Source organism: Mustela lutreola, chromosome 12, assembly GCF_030435805.1.
Source record: "Mustela lutreola isolate mMusLut2 chromosome 12, mMusLut2.pri, whole genome shotgun sequence".
NCBI lineage: Eukaryota > Metazoa > Chordata > Mammalia > Carnivora > Mustelidae > Mustela > Mustela lutreola.
The window spans coordinates 813,453-832,780 of NC_081301.1; the positions used below are offsets into that span (position 1 = coordinate 813,453).

At 65.3% G+C, this 19,328-nt stretch overlaps 2 protein-coding genes across 4 annotated transcripts; both read left to right on the forward strand.

Annotated features, from left to right (window-relative positions):
* The first annotated feature begins 6,270 nt into the window (after nt 1–6,270).
* Nucleotides 6,271–11,906, forward strand: ENTPD2 (ectonucleoside triphosphate diphosphohydrolase 2). Of its 2 annotated transcripts, none has more exons than XM_059143225.1 (9): nt 6,271–6,472; nt 7,741–7,858; nt 8,358–8,508; nt 8,687–8,846; nt 8,926–9,153; nt 9,639–9,893; nt 9,976–10,095; nt 10,851–10,979; nt 11,064–11,906. In XM_059143225.1, the coding sequence occupies exons 1-9, from the start codon at nt 6,356–6,358 to the stop codon at nt 11,265–11,267; spliced, it is 1,482 nt and encodes a 493-aa protein (XP_058999208.1). In that variant the 5' UTR covers nt 6,271–6,355; the 3' UTR covers nt 11,268–11,906. The 2 variants fall into 2 exon arrangements, with proteins under 2 accessions (XP_058999208.1, XP_058999207.1); XM_059143224.1 differs by having other exon boundaries at nt 6,272–6,472; nt 10,845–10,979; nt 11,064–11,905.
* Nucleotides 11,907–13,191: 1,285 nt separating this feature from the next.
* On the forward strand, nt 13,192–18,813 carry NPDC1 (neural proliferation, differentiation and control 1). 2 transcript variants are annotated; one of them, XM_059143234.1, is made up of 9 exons: nt 13,196–13,451; nt 16,011–16,157; nt 17,236–17,370; nt 17,467–17,640; nt 17,729–17,795; nt 17,881–17,965; nt 18,044–18,123; nt 18,273–18,369; nt 18,500–18,664. In XM_059143234.1, the coding sequence occupies exons 1-9, from the start codon at nt 13,340–13,342 to the stop codon at nt 18,566–18,568; spliced, it is 966 nt and encodes a 321-aa protein (XP_058999217.1). In that variant the 5' UTR covers nt 13,196–13,339; the 3' UTR covers nt 18,569–18,664. The 2 variants fall into 2 exon arrangements, with proteins under 2 accessions (XP_058999216.1, XP_058999217.1); XM_059143233.1 differs by lacking the exon at nt 17,881–17,965 and having other exon boundaries at nt 13,192–13,451; nt 18,500–18,813.
* The last annotated feature ends 515 nt before the right edge of the window (nt 18,814–19,328 follow it).

Below are 19,328 nucleotides of genomic sequence, written 5' to 3' on the forward strand. Positions count from 1 at the left end.
AAGGTCACCTCTGTCTCACCTCTGATGGTCAGAAGCCATCCGCAATCCAGGCCCTCCTCGAGTGGTGTAGGAGAGGAATCGGGCGCCCCCTTTGCAGGGAAGGAGAATCGGGCAATCTGGACACATTTTAAAGCTGACCCAAGCGCATCCCTCAGCGCGCAGACCCGAACCGCAGGCGCCGCAGCAGTGACAGCAGCCATGCGGCTGGTGGGGGCCCAGGAGAGAACTGCGGTCACGTGGCAGTGGCGCACGGGGTGGGAAGACAAGCTGAGGCATCCTTGGGGCTCGAATTGTTCATAAGGAAAAAGACACTCAGTTTAGCTTTCATTCAGGATGTGCATTAAAGTCACTGGGAGAGTCGGGTAGAACAGCGCACGCCTTCCCGGGAAGGGAGGGGGCAGGGCACGGTCTTAAGAGAAAAACACAGCCCGGTGCTGGAGGACCCCTCACTGTCCCAACATCTGTGAGTGGGCGCACATCGAATTTTTCAATTGACAATTAATTATCGCAGCGTGTTCACGGTTTCAGAGGCAGAGATCGGTTTCTTCAGCTCCACAGGTGTGATGGGACCATCATGTGCCCTCCCGGTGCCCAGCCCCGTTACCCCAGCCTCCCCCACCTCCCCTCCAGCAACCCTGTTTGTTTCCCCCTTTTTTGTTTTTTATTTTTATTTAGTTATTTGACAGAGAGAGAGAGATCACAGGCAGGCAGAGGGAGCGAGGAGGAAGCAGACCCCCCCCCCCAGCAGAGAGCCCGATGCGGGGCTCGATCCCAGGACCCCGAGACCACGACCGGAGCTGAAGACAGAGGCTTAACCCACTGAGCCACCCAGGCGCCCCACCCCCACTTTTAAAAAAAGATTTTATTTATTCATTTATTTGACACATAAAGAGAACAAGAAGTGGGAGCAGCAGGGAGAGGGGAAGCAGGCTCCCCGGTGAGCAGGGAGCCCAGCATCTGCGGGGCTCGACCCCAGGACCCTGAGACCACGACCCAAGCCAAAGGCAGATGCTTAACCCTGACTGAGCCCCCCAGGTGCCCCAGTTTTGTTTCCTATGATTTAGACTCTCTTATGGTTGGTCTCTGATTTGATCTTTTTATTCTTCCCTCCCTGCCCCATGACCCTGTTTTGTTTCTTAACTTCCACGAGTGAAATCCTAGGATAATTGTCTTTTTCTGACTGACTTATCACTCAGCACAATACCCTCTAGTTCCATCCATGTCGTCGTAAATGGCAAGATTTCATTTCTTTTGATGGCTGCATAGTATTCCATCGTGTATATCTACCACATCTTTTTCTTTTTTTTTAAGATTTTATTTGACAGACGGAGATCACAAGTCGGCAGAGAGACAGGCGGTGGGGGGGTGTGGAGCAGGTTCCCTGCCTAGCAGAGACCCTGAGATCATGACCTGAGCTGAAAGCAGAGGCTTTGACCCATTGAGCCACCCAGGCGCCCTGTGCATTGATTTTTAAAAAAGATTTCATGTATTTAACTGAGAGACAGAGAGTGAAAGGGAGGGGGAGAGCACGAGATGGGGAGGGTCAGAGGGAGCAGCAGAGCCCGGCTGAGCAGGGAGCCCGATGCAGGACTCGATCCCAGGGCCCCGGGATCATGACAGCAGTTGAAGGCAGTTGCTTAATGAGTGAGCCTCCCAGATGCCCCTGTGCATTGATTTTATATCCTGCCACTTTGCTGAAATCCTATCTGAGTTACTGCAATTTGGGGATAGAGTTTTTGGGTTTTCCACAGAGAGTATCATGTCATCTGCAAAGAGTGAGATCAACTCTAGTTTAATTGTCAGATTGGAGTTTTAGAAATTCAGGTAGCTGTTTTGATGCCTAAATAAGGCATCAAAAACAAAAACAGGAAAAGCTGAAACAGTTGTTATTAATATAAAACTAAAGGGAAGCCTGGGTGGCTCAGTGGGTTAAGCCTCTGCCTTCGGCTCAGGTCATGATCTCAGGGTCCTGGGATCGAGCCCCGCGTCGGGCTCTCTGCTCGGCAGGGAGCCTGCTTCCCCCTCTCTCTCTCTGCCTGTCTCTCTGCCTACTTGTGATCTCTGTCTGTCAAATAAATAAACAAAATCTTAAAAAAAAAAAAGAAACAAAAACTAAAGTTAAGTTACCCTTTGCAATGGTTAGTTAATTTTGTGTGTCACCCTGGCTGGGGTATGGGGCCCAGGCGCTCAACCGAAGCCCTATGGGATGTCGCTGTGAAGGGACATGTCAGTAGGACTCCCATTCCCATCACGAGACTTGGAGGGAGGCAGATCACCCTCCAGAACGTGGTGGGCCCCACCCAATCAGTGTAAGGCCTCAGGAGACAAGGGTAATGTCCCCAAAGAGGAAAGAATTCTACGCACAGACGCTGTTTGGGCTCAAGCCTGCAACAGGACCCCCGCCCCACCCCACTGAGTCTCCGAGCTGCTGACCTGCCCCACGGACGGCAGACTTGCCGGCTCCCACCAGGACATGAGTCCGCTCCCCCAGATCCGTGTCTGGCTCGCAGAGACGCAGGGAGCCCGTCTGGAGCGCTCTAACACGAGCACGAGCCAGCACTTGCGTTGGCGGGCGCTGGTCCCAGGGAATGAACGCGTTCGTGCCGGAACATGTACAGATAGAGCAGCCGTGCCAGGGCTCCTGACGTGCCAGGACGACGGAGAGAGACTGGCGACCCACCATCACAGTCGGAAACGGTAGCGAGATGCCAGGCCGAGTGTCCTTCAGTCAAGTTCTGCCGATTAGTCAAGGAAGAGGAAATCCAAAAGCTGCGGACACTTCTCTGGAGGAAACGTTTATGCTGCTGGTCTGGCCTTGAAATCCCGGCCAGAGAGCTGCTTTGCAGGAAAGGGGAATGCGGTGTGGGCCGCCCCGCAACGCCGTGAGCCGCCGCCCTCGCCCTCGGTTACTCCACTGCCGGTTACTCCACTGCCGGGCAAGCCACAGGAGAGGGACGCTGCTTTAGGAGGGGGAGGAGGGCGTGTGAGGAGGTCCCGAAGCCAGTGCGCTGGAGCAAAGCAGGGGTTCCAGGCGATGCCTGCTGGTGAGCTGCCGGGGCTGCTTTCTCCAGGAGAGGCAGTGCGCGGCCCGCCCCGTGGGCCCCGTGGGCCCCCGAGGGGTCCCGCTGAGATCCCGTGGGCTCCTGTGGGCTCCGCGACCACGCTTCTTCCAGGGGTCCCCCTTCTGGCCTCGGGTCGCTGCCCTGGCGGGGTTTCTTTTCACGAACGGTGCCACCACAACTGGAGTGTAGACCCAAAGTCATGGGTCTTGTGATCCGACACAGGCTCTAAAAATTTCCGTGGAAGAGCCCAGAGCGCCAGGAACAGGTGGGGAGCGGGGACGGGGCTGTGCTCCCAGACGGGAAGACACACCCGCACTGCCGGGCCGGGGGCAGGTGCCGGTGCCAGAGCTGGAGGAGGACCCGCGTCTTCGGCCGGGGGACAGGGCGCGGTGGCCAGCGCTCCCCACACACCAGGCCCGAGAGGCTGACCCGTGGCCCCAGGGCCGGGACAGCCAGTTCTCCGCGCGGGAGGATGCCAACTGGAGCCCTTCCCTGGCGCCTCACACACAAACCACCCCCATGTGGGCCAAAGGCTGGCCCCGAGCAAACAGGAAAAGCTGGAGAGCGTGACTTAGAGCATCCCATGGCCCACGGCTCGCGGCACCCACAAGACCACAGCAAGGAAAACGACCCATTCGGACCAATTCAGAGCTTCTGGGACCTCGCAGCTGGAGGATGGCCGTGCGGCATGCAGAAAGACAACCTAGAAACTGGGCTAAGAATTTAGCAGACGCTTGGCAGAAGACAGGATGGATGTGCCACGCCGTCTCTTAGGGCGCCGGGAAACGCCGGGAAGATCTCGGACCTCGTCTTCCCGGCGTCCCAGAAACCTCCAAGCGGCGCGGTCCCCAATGCGCGCGGGGATGCAGAGAAACGGACCCGGAGCGGACGACACCCTCGTTCTGAAGACAAGGGAGGATTTGCTCGGGGCAGAACACTGACACGCAGCCCCAGCCTCGCCTGCCGGCACCAGCGCCCGTGGCCGCAGACTTAGCAGAAACAGGCCGCGGCGGGGAGCGTGTGGTGTGTAGTCTGATTTTTCAGGTTCACAGAGTGAGGGGTCTTTAGCAGCAAAGATGCTTCTGCCACAGATGCCAAGACTGAGGCAGGCAGAGCCAAGATGTCAGCTAGCCTCCGCGAAGGTCCCGGGCCTGGGAGGTCCGGCTCCTCTGAGGACCCTCTCCCCGCACCTCTCTGCAACTGCATGCCTCTGCCGGGACCCAGGCGCCTGTGGCACATCTGGGGCTCTCCCTGGGGTTCCCAGAGGCCCCTCCCATGCTGAACCCCCCCTTCCTGCCCCCCCCCGCCCCCCTTCCACTCTGGAAGGAAGGGCGTCTCTGCACCAAGGAAGCATGTGGCCGGCCCCGTTCTGTCTCAGAGAGAATGCGCTCCCAGGCTTCGTCCTGGCTGTTCCCACTCCTGGCCTGCCCTCTCTTCTGGGACTAGTCTGGGCCCCCTGCCACGAGCCCTGTGGCGTCCAGGCCTCCACCACCCTGGCCCCATCCTCTCACGGCCGGTGGGTCTCCCGGCCGGTGGGACCAACCAGAACATCAGGGAGCCCTGCTCAGGGCTTTGGCTTTGTGGGATGAGGTGTGGGGGCTGGGGACCAGCATGTGGGGGACAGGCCTGCGGCTGCCCGCCCTCGCTTGCCCCGGGCTCCCTGTGGGCCGCTTTTGTCTTTTTCTTTTCAATCTAATCTGCAGGCCTCTCCCCCTTCTGTGCCTTCCCCGCAGAAGAAAGGCCTAGAAGGGGGAGGGGTGCTGGCAGGATCCGGGGCCTGGAGCCCTGTGCTGGCCACACCCAGAGACTCCACTGGAGCCCAGCCAGATGGGGCTGTGGGGAGGCTGAGCCATCTCTGGGACTCCCACCCCTTCTGTTGTTGGGGTGCAGAGCTGAAAGAAAGGCTGTTCACTAGGCCTGTGACACCAGACCCTCAGCCTGGCAGCAACCCAGCCCGATTGTTGCAGCCGGCTCCAGCCGAGATGCTGCCTAGACCCTGTCAAAGGCCCCCCTCTGGCCCCCCACCGCCCCACCCCCAGACACTGGCGCTCCAGAGTGGTCTGGCCTGGCCGCACGGCTCCCTGCTGTTTCGTGGATGGGATTCCTATTTTGCCCAGGGCGCGACATGGGGGTGGCCGGGGCCAGGCTAGCACACAGGGAGGGTGGGGAGTGGAAGCCTAGAGGCCAGACATTTCACTAAGGGCAGAGCTGAGGTCCGGGGCTGGCTGATCGCTTGCCCCCCCACACCCCCCCCTTTCCCTGCCAGCTGGGGACCTGTGAGTGGGCAAACAGGTCCAGATCTCTCTCGTCTCCTCGTCCTGCGGGCAGAGGGCCCTCCTCCTGCTCCCTCCTGCCTCCCCAGCCCAGCCTTCCGGCACCCTCCTCCCCATTAGGGATGGGCCAGACCCTGAGCCAGGAGGTAGGGCCTGGGTTTTCCTCTCAGCTTGGTGTGTCTGTGACCGTCTTGCCCCTTTGTCTCTCTGTGCCCTCACCTATCACCCTGGGACCAGGGCTGGGTGAGGCAGTTTGGCTGCTCAGCTTTGAGGCTCCCCCCCATCTTCCACCCCCGCACCTTGAAGGGCCTGCAGCGCTGCGGTCCACGTGGTGTCTACGGGCCGACGGTCATACAATTGCGACGGTCATACAATTGCGGCTACCTGCCATGCGGCTCCGGGCTGAGTCAGCACCACCGACCCAGGCTCTTCTCTGCTCTGAGGGTGGGGCGGGGACCTTGTCGGGGACCCATGTACTTCCTGTTGCTGGGGGGGGGGGGTCCTTTCAGGACTGGGCCAGGGAAGAGCTGGCCACTCCAGCTGCCTGACCCTCTGAACAAGGCCGCCTGGGAAGCAGCCCAGCCGACCCTTCGGTGCAGGCCTTCGGGCCACGAGCCCACAGACGCCCCCAGAGAGGGCTGGGAGCGCTCTCGGTCCCGCGCGGGGGTGGGGGCGGGGGACTCCGCGGGGGCCCACAGGCAGACCCTGGTAGCCAGCCCTAGGGGCCGGGGGGACCCGCGGAGGGGACGAGTCTCTGGGACCCCGCGGCCCGGAAGGAGGAAGGTGGGCGCTGGGACGCGCTGCGCGGGTGATTCAGCCGCAACTTCTCCCACCTGCGCCGGCCGGCCGGGGCGGGCGGGGGGCGGGCCGGGGCGGGCGGGGGGCGGGCCCGTGGGCGTGGCCAGCCGCCGCCCCAGCCCGTTCGCGCCCCGCCCCGGGCGCCTACCCGCCCGGCCCCGGCCCCGCGCTCCCCTTGCCCCTTGCCCCTGCACGACGCCTCGTCCGCCCGCGCGTCCGCCCATGGCCGGGAAGATGCTGTCGCTGCTGCCGCCGCTGCTGCTGGCCGCGGCGGGGCTGGCCGGGCTCCTGCTGCTGTGCGTCCCCACCCGCGACGTCCGGGAGCCGCCCGCCCTCAAGGTGCGCGCGCGGGCAGCCGGCGCCGTCTGCGGGCCAGCGGACCCCGCGGCGGGGGGCTCGGAGCCGAGCCGGGCCGGCTGCGCCCGCGTGGCAGCCCGAGACCCCCACCCCCACTCCACCGCCCACCCGCGCTCCCGGCCTGGCGGGGCGGAGTCCCGGAAACTCCCCGGCTCGCTGCGACCTCCGGGAGCCTGTCCCGGGCGCGGCCCAGGAGCTGTCCCTCCGCTCCCCCAGATGCGGGCCCTGGACGCCGCAGGCTGCGGCCGGACCCCTGGCCCCCAGCCCCCTGTGGCCCCCGGGGACGCATCTGGTCCAGGTTCAGCCACAGGTGCTGGGGCCTAAGGACTCCTCCTCACCTACCCGGAGACCCTGACAGCGCCTGGGCAGCCCTTGGGTGCCTAGCGGGGGAGGCTGGGCTGGTCCTGAAGGAGTTGGAGTGGACTAGGCCAGATCTGCGTCGGGTCTCCAGGAGCCCCGCCAACTCCCTTGATCCTTTCTTTATTGGACTTGTGCGAACGGGGACTGGCGTGGGCAAGTGGGTGCTCCAAGCCCTGGGGGGCCCAGGATGGGAGCCCGCAGGAGGGGTGCTCTGGAGCCAAGGGCAAAGAGGAGGTGAGGCTGTGTGGTCTGATCAGGGTTAGCGCGCTGAGGCTGCTTGGGGGGCTGGGGAAGAGGCCGACAATGGCCCCTTTCTGGACTCAAGACGGCACGTTCTCCAGCGGGGCTCTCACTGGAGGAACCCTGGCCCTTGGGGTTGCGAGGAAGGCCCGTACAGGCCCTCTCAGCTGGGCAGGACCCAGCTGTCACGGGGGCTGGCTTTGTCGCAGGGGGTGTCTTCAGGCATGCTTCCAGATCCTGAGGTTGGGCTGAGGTCAGAGAGGCGGGGACAGAGGAGAGGAAGACAGAGTGAGTGCAGGGAGCTCCTGCAGCCGCTTTCTCTCTTGGAACCTGGGGATCTCATGTCCCCAGGGCCAGGTTCCAGGGGTGGTCCCAGGACTCCTCTGACCCTGACAGAGCTCCTGAGCTTCCCTCACCAGAAAGGTTCCCGTAGTCAGAAGAGGACAGGCTCCAGGCCGTCCGCCCTGCCTGCCCATTGCCTCCCCAGCCAAGCTGCGTCTCCGTGGCTGTCCCTGCTGCCCTAGACCCAGCACTTCATTCTGGAGGTTCCAGCCCTGCCATGGGGTGGGATCGGGTAGAGAGCTGGGGGGCCAAAGGGCATGGCTTCAGGCCCCACCCCCAGCTGACCCTACCGTCACCCCCACTCCCAGTATGGCATCGTCCTGGACGCTGGCTCTTCGCACACATCCATGTTCATCTACAAGTGGCCCGCGGACAAGGAGAATGACACGGGCATCGTGGGCCAGCACAGCTCCTGTGACGTGCATGGTAAGGTCCCCTGAGCCCTAGGCACCCCTAGTCTGGACACCCACTCATTCTAGGGCCTCAGGGGCCCTCTCTGGCCTTACCCTCCAGAATCTCGATGCCTCCTTTGCTTGATGTGGCTGGGGCCTGCTCCAGGAAGGAGCTGCAGAAGCCTCCCAGAAAGAAAGGCTAGGGGCAGTTCAGAGGAGAAAGTAAGCCCCAGGCGGTGGTTGGGAGGTTGGGCCTTCCCTGGCCCAAGACCGGCACACCCAAGCAGGCCCCTGAGGAGGGCAGGCCTCGTGCTTTGCCCTGGCACCTGTGTGCACACCCATGGGCAGGTGGCAGCCTGGGAGACCGGGTGGCCCCCAGGAAGGTGGGCCCCTTTGTTTCTGAAGGCTGCAGCTGGAAAGGGGTGTCTAAGCCGCCACCTGGTTTAGGAGCCCAAGGTCCCCAATCCTGCCAGTCCATGGCTCACTTAGGGGCTGCCCTTCAGGATTGGGCCCATTTCCCTGTCTCCCTCTAGGAGGGGGGATCTCCAGCTACGCGGACAACCCTTCCAGGGCGGGCCAGAGTCTCGTTGAGTGCTTGGACCAGGCGCTTCAGCAGGTGCCCAAGGAGAGACACGGGGACACTCCCCTCTACCTGGGAGCCACAGCAGGCATGCGTCTGCTCAAGTGAGTGTGCCCGGCCCTGACCTTCCCCATCTCCACGAGAGGCTTAGCACAGGGTAGTCCCCTGCACACCACTCTGGTGCACACCCTCCGCTGTGGCCCTGGGCAGACACAGTGCCCGCAGCAGCAGGATCTCAGCTACCCGCGGAGGCTGTCCCTCAGAGTCCTCCCTGTGTTACAGCATGACCAGTCCAGAGGCCTCGGCCAGTGTGCTCGCGGCTGTGACCCAGACGCTGACCCAGTATCCCTTTGATTTCCGTGGTGCCCACATCCTCTCGGGCCAGGATGAGGGGGTGTTTGGTTGGGTGACCGCCAACTACCTGCTGGAGAACTTCATCAAGGTGGGCCTGATGGCCAGCCCAGTGAGCCAGGGGGCGTGGGGCCCACCTGCTGGCTGACCCCAACCTCTGCTCCCCACAGTATGGCTGGGTGGGCCGGTGGTTCCGGCCGAGGAAGGGAACGCTGGGGGCCATGGACCTGGGGGGCGCCTCCACTCAGATCACCTTCGAGACGGCCAGCCCGGCGGAGGATCCAGCCAACGAGGTCCAGCTCTGGCTCTACGGACAGCCGTACCGCGTCTACACGCACAGCTTCCTCTGCTATGGCCGGGACCAGGTTCTCTTGAGGCTGCTGGCCAGTGCACTGCAGGTGCCCCATGACCCCCCCACCCACCCGCACCACTGTGCCCTCCTGGAAGGAGGGGGTGAGAAGAGATGGGAGCCAGGGGTCCAGAGCAGAGCCTGGACTGAGGGGCTTGCTCTAGGCAGCAGAAGCCAAAGCCGGGCTTTCCCCAGCTGGCAGGACAGATGCAGAGGAGTCTCCCAGTCACAAATGCCAAGCGGTGGGGGTGGGTCTGGATGTTGCCTGGCTGGGGAGGAAGGAGGGCCAGGGCTGGGTCTCCAAAGGCCTGGAGTGCCTGGCCGGGGGGGCGGGGGGGGGGCGGGGACGAGCTGTCCAGCAGGCACGGGAGTCATGGAGTGCACCTGAGCACAGAAGCCATGTTGCCCAAGTGGGACTTATGGGAAACTCACCAGGCAGGTCCTAGAGGGAGGCTCTGTGAAGAGCCTGGGCTGAGGGCAGCAGGCAGAGCCTGGCAAAGGGGTGATGCACGCCGCACCTTGCATTCCCCCCAGACCCATGGCTTCCACCCTTGCTGGCCAAGGGGCTACTCCACCCAAGTGCTGCCCCAGGACGTGTACGAGTCTCCGTGCGTGGCGTCCCAGCAGCCCCAGGCCTTCAACAGCAGCGCCAGGGTCAGCCTGTCTGGGACCAGCGACCCTGCCCTCTGCCGCAGCCTTGTCGCGCAACTCTTCAATTTCTCCTCCTGCCGCTTCTCCCGATGTTCCTTCAATGGCATCTTCCAGCCCCCTGTGGCTGGGAAATTCATCGTGAGTGCAGGGGAGGGGCACGGGGGCGGGTGCCCTGTAGCGTGTGGGGCCTGTTCTCGGGGTGACCATAGCGCCCTTGCAGGCCTTCTCTGCCTTCTTCTACACCATGGACTTCCTGAGGACGGTGATGGGGCTCTCGGTGGCCACCGTGCAGCAGCTGGAGGTCGCGGTGGTCACAGTGTGCAACCAGACGTGGAGCGAGGTGAACTTCCTTCCCGCTCCTCCAGGGCTAGGCGAGAGGGTCCGGCCGGCCAGCAGCGGGCCTCCCTGACCCAGATCTGGAGGACAGAGGGAAGGCCCTGCAGTGGCAGGGCCCAGCGAGTGAAGTGGGTTGGGGACCGGCTGTAGCAGGCAGGACAGCCAGAGCTCAGGGGTAGGGGAGCCAGGCTCTGAAGACGACTTCCAGGTTTCCGGCTTCTGCCGCTGGTCAGACGCGTGTAGAGTGAAGGAAGTGGCATTTTCATAGGTGGAGCATGGGGTGCCAAACCTGGGGAGAAACAGCGTCTCGGGGCTCTGGAGGTGACAGAGGCCCCATCCCATCTTCTCTGTGTCTAGTCTCGGGCACACCTGGGGGGTGGGGAAGTGGGGGAGCAAAAGCCTCGCCCAAGGTCCATGCTGAAGGCCTGCTGCTTCTCCTGGGCCCCTGACCTCGCACTAAGGTTGCTGCCAGCCTGCTGCTCCCGGGGTGGCCATCCCTGCTGTCCCATCGAGGGCCCCCTCCAAACCAGGGGCAGCCCACAGCCGTCCAAAAAGTCATATTGTTGGTCCTGGAGGGGACCATCCTGCCTGGGGGTGGAGACCCCTTTGGCCACTGAGCCATCTCCGGCCCCTCCGTGCCCATGGGTGTGTGCTGGGGTCAGCAGATACAGCACGCCGCTGCCGGCCACCCCTCCTCGTGGGCCAAGACCTCCAGCGGGTCGCCGGCCCAACGGCATCCCCCATGCGTCCCAGCTGCAGGCTCGAGCCCCGGGACAGCGCGCCCACCTGCCTCACTACTGCGCTGGGGCCATGTTCATGCAGCAGCTGCTGAGCCGCGGCTACGGCTTCCACGAGCGCACCTTCGGAGGGGTGACCTTCCAGAAGAAGGTGGGGGCCGGTGGTCCCGGGGCGCGGAGGGGCGGTCCCCATCCCAGACCGCATGGAGGCTGAGGCCATGCCCCTCGCCCGCAGGCCGGGGATGCCACAGTGGGCTGGGCGCTCGGCTACATGCTGAACCTGACCAACATGATTCCCGCCGAGCCGCCGGCGCTGCGCAAGGGCACAGACTTCGGGGCCTGGGTCGTCCTGGTCCTGCTCTCCGCCATCCTGCTTCTGGCCGCCACCGTCCTGCTGCTGCGCCGGGCGTGCTTGGCCAAGGCGTCCAGCGCCATCTAGGGGCGGGCTGGGGGCGGCGGCCCTCAGGGACCCCCCCCCCCCATCCTAACCCCAGCGCTGCCCAGACCCAGAGGGGGGATGCTGGCTTACTCGCCCACAGGGAATGGGGTCCAGACCCTGCCTGCCCGCTTCAGCCCCCTCCAGCCTGCGGGGTCCCCTGGGCCTCCTCTTCCTGGGGGTGGGGGATTCAGACACCCCGCAGCCCTCAGCCGGCGACCCCGGGGCTGGGTGTGCAGAGAGTGGAGTTAGGGCGCTTGGAGCAGCCTCTCCCCAAGTCTGACTCTGTATGAGGGGGAGGGTCAGAGCCCACTGGCTGGGAATGCAGCGCCTACTTGTGAAAATTTTGTAATAAAAACTTCTTTCCAGAGTCCTGGAGAGGACGTCCGTAGGGCGGGGCCTCCTTGCCGCTGCCCGGCCTCTTCCCCACAGCTGTGCTGGCCAGGAAGACCAGCTGCGAGTCCCAAGGGTGGCTCCAGGCTCTTCCTGCTTTCTTCCTTCGTGGGTGCAGGCACAGAGCCGTGGGAACCCTGCTCCCCGGCTCCACAGCTGCACCCGGAGCAGCCAGGGGCCACCCGCCAAGAGAAAGTCCCCGAGTCCCTTGGGTCTCATCCAGCCAGCAAGGCCCCCGCAGCTCCTCCAGGTCTGTGAGGACGGGCCCTGGCCTGGGACTGGCTTGGGGTGAGGGTGGGGAGGTGGAGGCGGTGGAAAGGGGTGGGACTGGCCGCTCTGTGCTGGAAGGGGCCGGGGGGGGGTGTGTGTGGGGTGGGCCCTCCACCAGAAGTGGTGCTAGGGCGAGTTGAGATGAGGGCCAGGAGGAAGGCAGGGCCCCATCGCTCAGGTGGCAGCGTGTTGCGGGGAGGCTGGCTGCAAAGCCCAGGTGCCGCGGTGCTGGGACACACCTCCCCTCCTGCCTGGTGCCCTCTTCAGCATCCAGGGGAGGTACCAGCCCCCCATCTCCCCCCCTTCAGGGCTCCTGCGGCCTCCTGTGAGCACTGGTTTATCCTGGGTGGGGAGGATAGCTTTGGGCTGCTCTCCTGCCCCCAACCTTTCCAGAAACTGAGCACAGACACTGCTTCTGTCTGGTCAGTGGCCCTGGGGGAGAATGGCGGTGCTTGTGCTCGCATGCCTGCGGTTCTGCAGGGTTTCGGGGTGTCGAAAGTCCAGAACCTGGAGGCAGCCAGCCCTCTCTTTGGAGCTCTGAGGCACAGCTGGCTGAGGGGAAGCATCCAGTGGCGGGGCTCACCCCTGTCCTCTCAGTGCAGTGAGTCAGAGGGTGGTTTCCCAGGTGGGGTGGGTGGGAGTCCTCTCTGGGGGCAGCAGGTGCCACGCCAGCTGCTCTTTGTCGCAGGGCCTCAGGGAGCTGAAGGCTGTCACCTAGGGACCGTGGACAGCTCCCAGCTGTCCCTCATCAGGCGCTCCAGGTCCCTCTTGCCCCCTGGTGGCCTCACTGAGACCAGCCGCCCCATTCCAAGCACCGCGGTCACCAACACCGGCCCCGTTCTGGGCGTGTGTTTGCTTTTATCACGCGTCTCCGAGGGCCCAGGTGCGTCTTTGCACGCACCTTTCTATCTGCGGGCGCCTGGCGTCCCCTGTTCCCGGGGCTCGGGCCTGCAGGCCCCAGGCAGGTCCCCGTGCTCCAGCCGCGTGGAGGTTGGGGATTGGGTGGGAATCGGCGACAGAGAGGGGACCCGCGGGAAATGCATCCTGGGGAAGCCCACCCCAGGCCCACCGGGTATGCAGAGGACAGAGAAGACCCCCGGCCGCGGAGGCCGCCGAAGCCCAGGCGCCCCGAGGGCTGGAGGGAGGCGGAATCCGAGTCGGAGGAACGGGGCGGGGGCGCAGCCCGGAGGCGCCGCCCCGCCCCCACAGACGGAGCGCGCAGGCGCAGTCCCCGCGAGCCGCCCGCCGCCGCGCCTCCGTCCCGGATCCTTTGCCGCAGCGTCAGCGCCGCCGCCGCCGCCGCCGCCCCCTCGTCCGCCGCCGCCGCCCGCGCCTCCCCGACGCGGCGCCCGCAGCCCGCGCCGAGCCCCGGGCCGCGCGGTGCCATGCAGCCCCGGCGGCGGCGCTGAAGGATGGCGACACCCGTCCCTCCGCCCTCGCCGCGACACCTGCGGCTGCTGCGGCTGCTGCTCTCCGGCCTCGTCCTCGGCGCGGCCCTGCGCGGAGCCTCGGCCGCCCGCCCGGGTGAGCGAGCGCGGCCGGCGCAGGCCGCGGGGTGCCCCGGGGCGCCCCGGGGCCCGGGACCGCCGGGCCGCGCGGCGCCGTCGCCCGCCCCGCCGCCGCCCGGGCCGCAGGCCCCGCCTCACCCGGGATGGGGTAAACAGGCCCGGCCTGGAGGGCTCCGCCGGCCACGGAGGGCTCCGCCGGCGAGGGCCGCTCCTGGGCTCCCGGCGGCGACCCCGAAGTTCACGCGCGCCCTGTCTTGGTCTCTGCGGCGGTGGGCTTGCGCTGTGTGTCTGTCTGGGGAGGGGGTCGCCGCGGGGAGTCGGTCCTGGGCGCGTCTCTGCGTGGGCGCTTCTTGGGCTTCGCGGGTGCGGGCCCGGCCCTGGGAGCCTGCCGGCCGCGCCGCCGGTGTCTGCCCTGGGGTCGGGGTCGCGGCACTGGGCTGCCTGTCCCCATGCCTCAGGTGGTGTTGGGCGCGAACCTTGTTTTGCTGCCCTGAGGGTCTGAATTGTCCCAGGCCTGGGGGCATGATGGGGCTTCAGTGGAGGCAGGAGGTGCTGCCCTCCAGGTCCCTCTTCTGCACTGGGGGCAGACCTTGAGGGGCCCAGGGTCCTGGGAGACCCGCCCTGCTTCCCAGAGGGGCACTGAGGCTCCAGGCCAGAAGGTCTGCAGGAACCCAGAGTCCCAAATGCACCCCCACCCCAGGGCTGAACTGGGAGACCGCTCATTCACTTCTGGCAGGGCCATAGGAGAGGGCCTATTCTTAGCCCATTTTACAGATGAGAAAACAGGTACCATGAAGTGACGCAGTGGGATGCCAGCCTGGGCTTGTGGTTCTGTGTGTGTGGTCTCCTCCTGGCCACAGCACCCCCGCACGGGAGACTGGAGTGTGGCTGACCGAGGAAAATGGAGGCTGCCTGCAGAGAACCTGGCTCCGGGGCAGGCAGGGTGGGGCCTCTGGAGGAAAGGCAGAGCAGCCTTGGGCTGAGCGTGGGGGGTGGCCAGGTGCCCAGGTGCCCTCCCCGCTGCTCATTAGCATTATAGACTCTCCCAGATGCGGGGTGTGGTGCCAGCCACTCTCCGGCTGCCACTGTTCTGGGATCTCTTCCTGCACCCCGAGGCTGGAGTGGCTCTCTCCGCAGACTAGCCAGGCAGCACCCCTGTCTTTCTAGGCTGGGGGCGGGGGAGTGTAGGGAGGCCTCTGGAACCCAGAACCTGGAACCAACTTGGTGCTTTAGGTACCAACCCCTGGCCTGCGCACTCTGGGTTCTCAGCACCTTGAGCAGGGACTGCCTGACTCCCCAAGCACCCTGGCTCGTGGATGGGGTCCAGACTGATCTGCTGGCCTAGGCTGAACGGCTAAGTAGCCCACTAGCCCCGCTCTCTGATGCTGCTGTCTGTTGACCCAGGTAGTACAGGGTGGGGGTCCCCTGGATGGGAGTCCGCCAGCTGCTGCCTGCTTCCAGGGCTGCTGGAGTTTCCTGCCTACAGCTAGGAGGCTGGGAGTGTCAGGTTACCAAGGAAACCAAGGCAGGCCAGCCAAGGTCTGGAGAAGGACAGAGCCAGCACTCCCTGATCCCCCACGTACCTTGGGCCCAGTGGCCCTCCTGCAGGGCGGGCTGAAGCTATGCTGAGAGGAATAGTCCTGGGCCTTCAGAGACACACCAGCCCAGCCTCCTCAACCAGGACTGACAGTCCTGCTTGGTGTCTTCCTAGATTCTCTGACTCTGCTGCCCTGTAACTGGGACCAGTGTTCCAGCCTCAGGGCATTCCCTAGCTTGGAGGCAGCTCACCTTCTGTATCCCAGAAGGGAAACTGAGGCATAGAGGGCTACTGTTTTCCATCCCCCAGCATTGGGATGAGAACCATTGGCCATCTATACAGGACACCACAGTTTGGGCCCAAAGTCAGGGACCTGGCCAGGGCCAAAGCCCCAGGGACCCCCCAGTCCCCGGCAGCATGACTGCGGGAGTGACCCTGGCCTGGTTTTTGTAACTCAACCAGGTGAGATGTGCCGACCCCATCCTTGGTCTCCCCAAACCAGCAGCTTCTCCGTGCTCTGGAGACCAGACACAGGAAGGAGGGCCTGTCTTCCCTTGTTCCGGGCCACCTTCCAGCTCTGCTGTAGGGAATGGGGAGACAGGATGGGACTTGCAGGGCGGCCCCGAGGTGGTGGGAAAGCTGGGTGGACAGCGTGTGCGGCTCCCCCGGAGGCAGAAAGAGACCCGGGCCTCGCCTTCTAGGGCTCCCAGCCTGGATGGAGGGCACGTTGAGACAGGAGGCAGGACCTCCCGGGCTGCCTGGCCCTGGACAGGACCGCTTCCGCACGGGGCTGGCTCAGGCCTGGAGAGTGGACTCTCGGGAGTGGGTGGGGCAGGGGAGTTCCGATAAGTGTGGGGACTGCTTGTCTTCCTGGTCCTGGTCTCTGGCTGTCGGGAGGAATGGCCTGCCCAGAACAATGGCCGGAGCCGGGCCAGACTGGGTCAGCTCTGGGGGGAGGGGCTGCCAGGCAGGACAGCCTCTGCCAGGGCTGGGCCAAGCAGGGCCGTGATCTGGCTCTGCCTCTTGCTTCCTTTCTAGATGCAGCTGCCTGTCCTGGGAGCCTGGACTGCGCCCTGAAGAGGCGGGCGCGGTGCCCCCCCGGCGCGCATGTCTGTGGGCCCTGCCTTCAGCCCTTCCAGGAAGACCCGCAGGGACACTGTGTGCCCAGGACACGCCGGCTTGTGGGTATGGGAGAGAAAGATGTGCTTCCCCCTCCCCTGCCCTGATTCGGTTGTCACTCAGCCTCAGACCCCGAGTATTGTTGGTGTGTGGAGCCCTTTATGTCTCCGAGGGGCCCAGGGATCTTTCCAGATAGCACAAGCCCAGAGCCTGGCAGCTGGCTGAGGCGTGGGGCAGTTAGCCCCTATCAGGGCAAGGGGTGTTTGGCGTGAGATGCTGGGGTGATCGCAGGAGAGGGAGAATCAGAGTCCCCCATCCCCCCGGCCCCGGGCTACCCTGGCTCCCTGCCCCATGTGTACTTCTCCACGGCTTCCTCACACTGTGCAATCCATGGGCCTTCCCTGCCAGCCTGAGCCCAGAAGGTCTGCACGGCCAGCTCCTCAGTGAGTTCAGGTGGGATGGAGCATTACAGAGAGAAGTCGGCTGGGGCAGGAGGACCTTCCCAGAGGAGGAATGCGTTCCTGGCAGGAGGCGGGCTGGGGAAGGAGACCCCGCGGGCCTGCTTCAGAAGGCGGCAGGCGCTCTGCTCTTTCCCTGCTGTGTAGAGTGTGTCCTTGGAGCTGCTGTCTGGATTGTGGGGCTGTGGCTGGGACCGGGGAGCGGGGGGCCCAGCCACCAGCCCCATCCCGATATCTGCCCTCAGTTCCTACCATTAACTGGTGGGGACAGGGACAGAATGGGGCTTCTTCCCTCTTCTTAAAGACTCGCTGCCTGTCTTGGCAGAGAAGGGGTGGGGTGATGCGTGGGTAACAAGCAGGGTGAGGGCAGCCCTCTGGCCTCGGTGCATTCCCCTGACACCTCCGCTCCCTTGCCCCGGCTCCCACTTGCCTGGGAAAGCTGCTGCGCACATGGGCTGCCTTCAGCGGTCATCAAGGCAACTCGGGATGGCCAGGATTGCAGGCTGGTACCTAGTCCTCTGGCCACCACCCGTGCCTGGGAGGAAGCTGGGGGGAGGAGGAGGTCTGGGCAAGGTGTCTGGCGCCTGGATGGACCCCAGCTCCTCTGGAGGGCTGCCCACAGCTGGGGTGGCTGGGTTGGGGTTGGGGGCCTCTCCACCTGCCTGATGGGCCCTCACCGTCTCCAGGGGAGAGCCTGCCCAGGCCCAGACTGGAAGATGAGATTGACTTCCTGGCCCACGAGCTGGCCCGGCAGGAGCCACGGCACTCCATGCTCACGGCTCAGCCCCAGCCTGAAGCTGGACAGCGGCCGCTGGAGCCGGGTGAGACCCAGCCCATTCCCACCCCTCCCCCCCAACACCCGGCGGGGGCCTGACCCCTGGCCGGTCCTAGTGTTCTAACCTGCCTTCTCTCTGCAGCGGCCACCCTGGGGCTCTCAGAGCGCCGCCAGGGCCCCGACCTGGGCCCCCCCTCCACTCGAGGAGCCCCCGCACCCACGTCCCACACCTCCTTGGGCTCCCCTGTGTCCTCTGTGCCCGTGCACGTGGCCCCCTTGGAGCCCCGGGGCGGGCGCGGTGACGGACTCGCCCTCGGTAGGTCTGGAGGGTCCGTAGGTCTCTGGGTGGGCAGGAGGCAGGGCCCCGCCCAGAAGGCCGCCCTCACCGCGCCCCCTCCCCACAGTGCTCGTCGTGGCGTGCTCGGTAGCCGGCGCGGCCGCCCTGGCCCTGGCCGCCCTGTGCTGGTGCAGGTGAGCGCGGGGCGCGCCCGGCCGTGGGCGGCAGCGGGTGGCCGCGGGCGGCCGCTCCGCGGGTCTCAGGCTCCGCTCCCCGCAGGCTGCAGCGAGACGTCCGCCTGACCCAGAAGGCCGACTACGCGGTCCCGCAGGCGCCCGGCTCCCCCGCAGCGCCCGGGATCTCGGTGCGTGGCCCCGCCCCGGCCCCGCCCCTCCGGCCCCCGCCTCCGCGGCCTGACCCCCGCCGCCCTCTCCCCGCGCAGCCCGGTGACCAGAGGCTCGCGCAGAGCGCCGAGATGTACCACTACCAGCACCAGAGGCAGCAGATGCGGTGCCTGGAGCGGTGAGAGGCCCCCACCCCGGCACCCCAGCACCCGGGCCCCCACCTGCGCCGCCCCGGCTCCGGCCGAGGGGCGCCGAGCCCCCTGGGAGGTCTGAGCCCCTGGCGCCCGGAGGGTGTGGGAGGCCCTAGCGATCTCGCCCCCTACCCAGGCATAAAGAGCCGCCCCAGGAGCTGGAGTCCTTGTCCTCAGACGAGGAGAACGAAGACGGTGACTTCACGGTTTACGAGTGCCCGGGCCTGGCCCCGGTGAGTCCCCGCGGCAGGAGCCCTCGGGGCGGGGCGGCGGGGGCGGCGGCGGGGGCGGCGGTGGGGACCCGCGGGGTGGGGGCTGCCCCGTGCGCCCCATGCCCCGCCTGCCTTACCTCGGCCTCCACAGACCGGAGAGATGGAGGTCCGGAATCCGCTGTTCGACCACTCCTCGCTGTCCGCGCCCCTGCCACAGTGACCTGAAGGCTGCCTCTCCCTTCTCCAGGACTGCACGGCCCTGGGGTGGGGAGGGGCAGGGCACACCGGTTCCCGTTAAAGAGACCTTGTTCTCGCAGTGGGTGTGCTTGTGGCTGGGCCAGGGCACCAGAGGGGTGGGGGCGGGAACCCCTTACGGAGGAGACTTAGCACCCTTCTGCCGGGACCTTCTTTTCTTGCACCTGTCCTGTTGAGTCCTTACCCCCAAATGAGGGGACAGGGAGAACCGTGAGGAATCCTGACAACGATTAAAATACATTTCAAACCTGTCATCTTGGTGTGCTGGAGACTGACCTCCATCCCACCGTTCAGGGCCACGGTGGACGGACGCTGGAGAGGAGGCCTGGGGCTTCCTCCGGCCCTCCCAGAGATGGCGGGGGCATCTCCGCACTCCTGCTTCTGCTTGCAGAGGGGGACTCACCGCCTGCTGGGGAAGAGCGGCTTTGTTTTTCTACCAACACAAGATTCCTCCTGCTCTCTTTCTCCTGTAGGCCTCACCCCTACCGAAACTTCTGCCTCAAGTAGGGGCGGAGCGCGGTATGGGCTGGCGGGGGGGGGGGGGGGGGGCTGGTCTAGAGTTGGTACCACACCCTGAAAGGTCCCAATCCACATGTGCTAAAAAGAGCAGGGGTGTGAGGGCGGCGGGCACCCAACCTCCGTGTCTGCGACTGGCCGTCTGGGCCGGAAGGCGGGGCAGAACATGGCACAGCCCTGAGCGTGGGCTTGTGATGGGAGCCACGAGG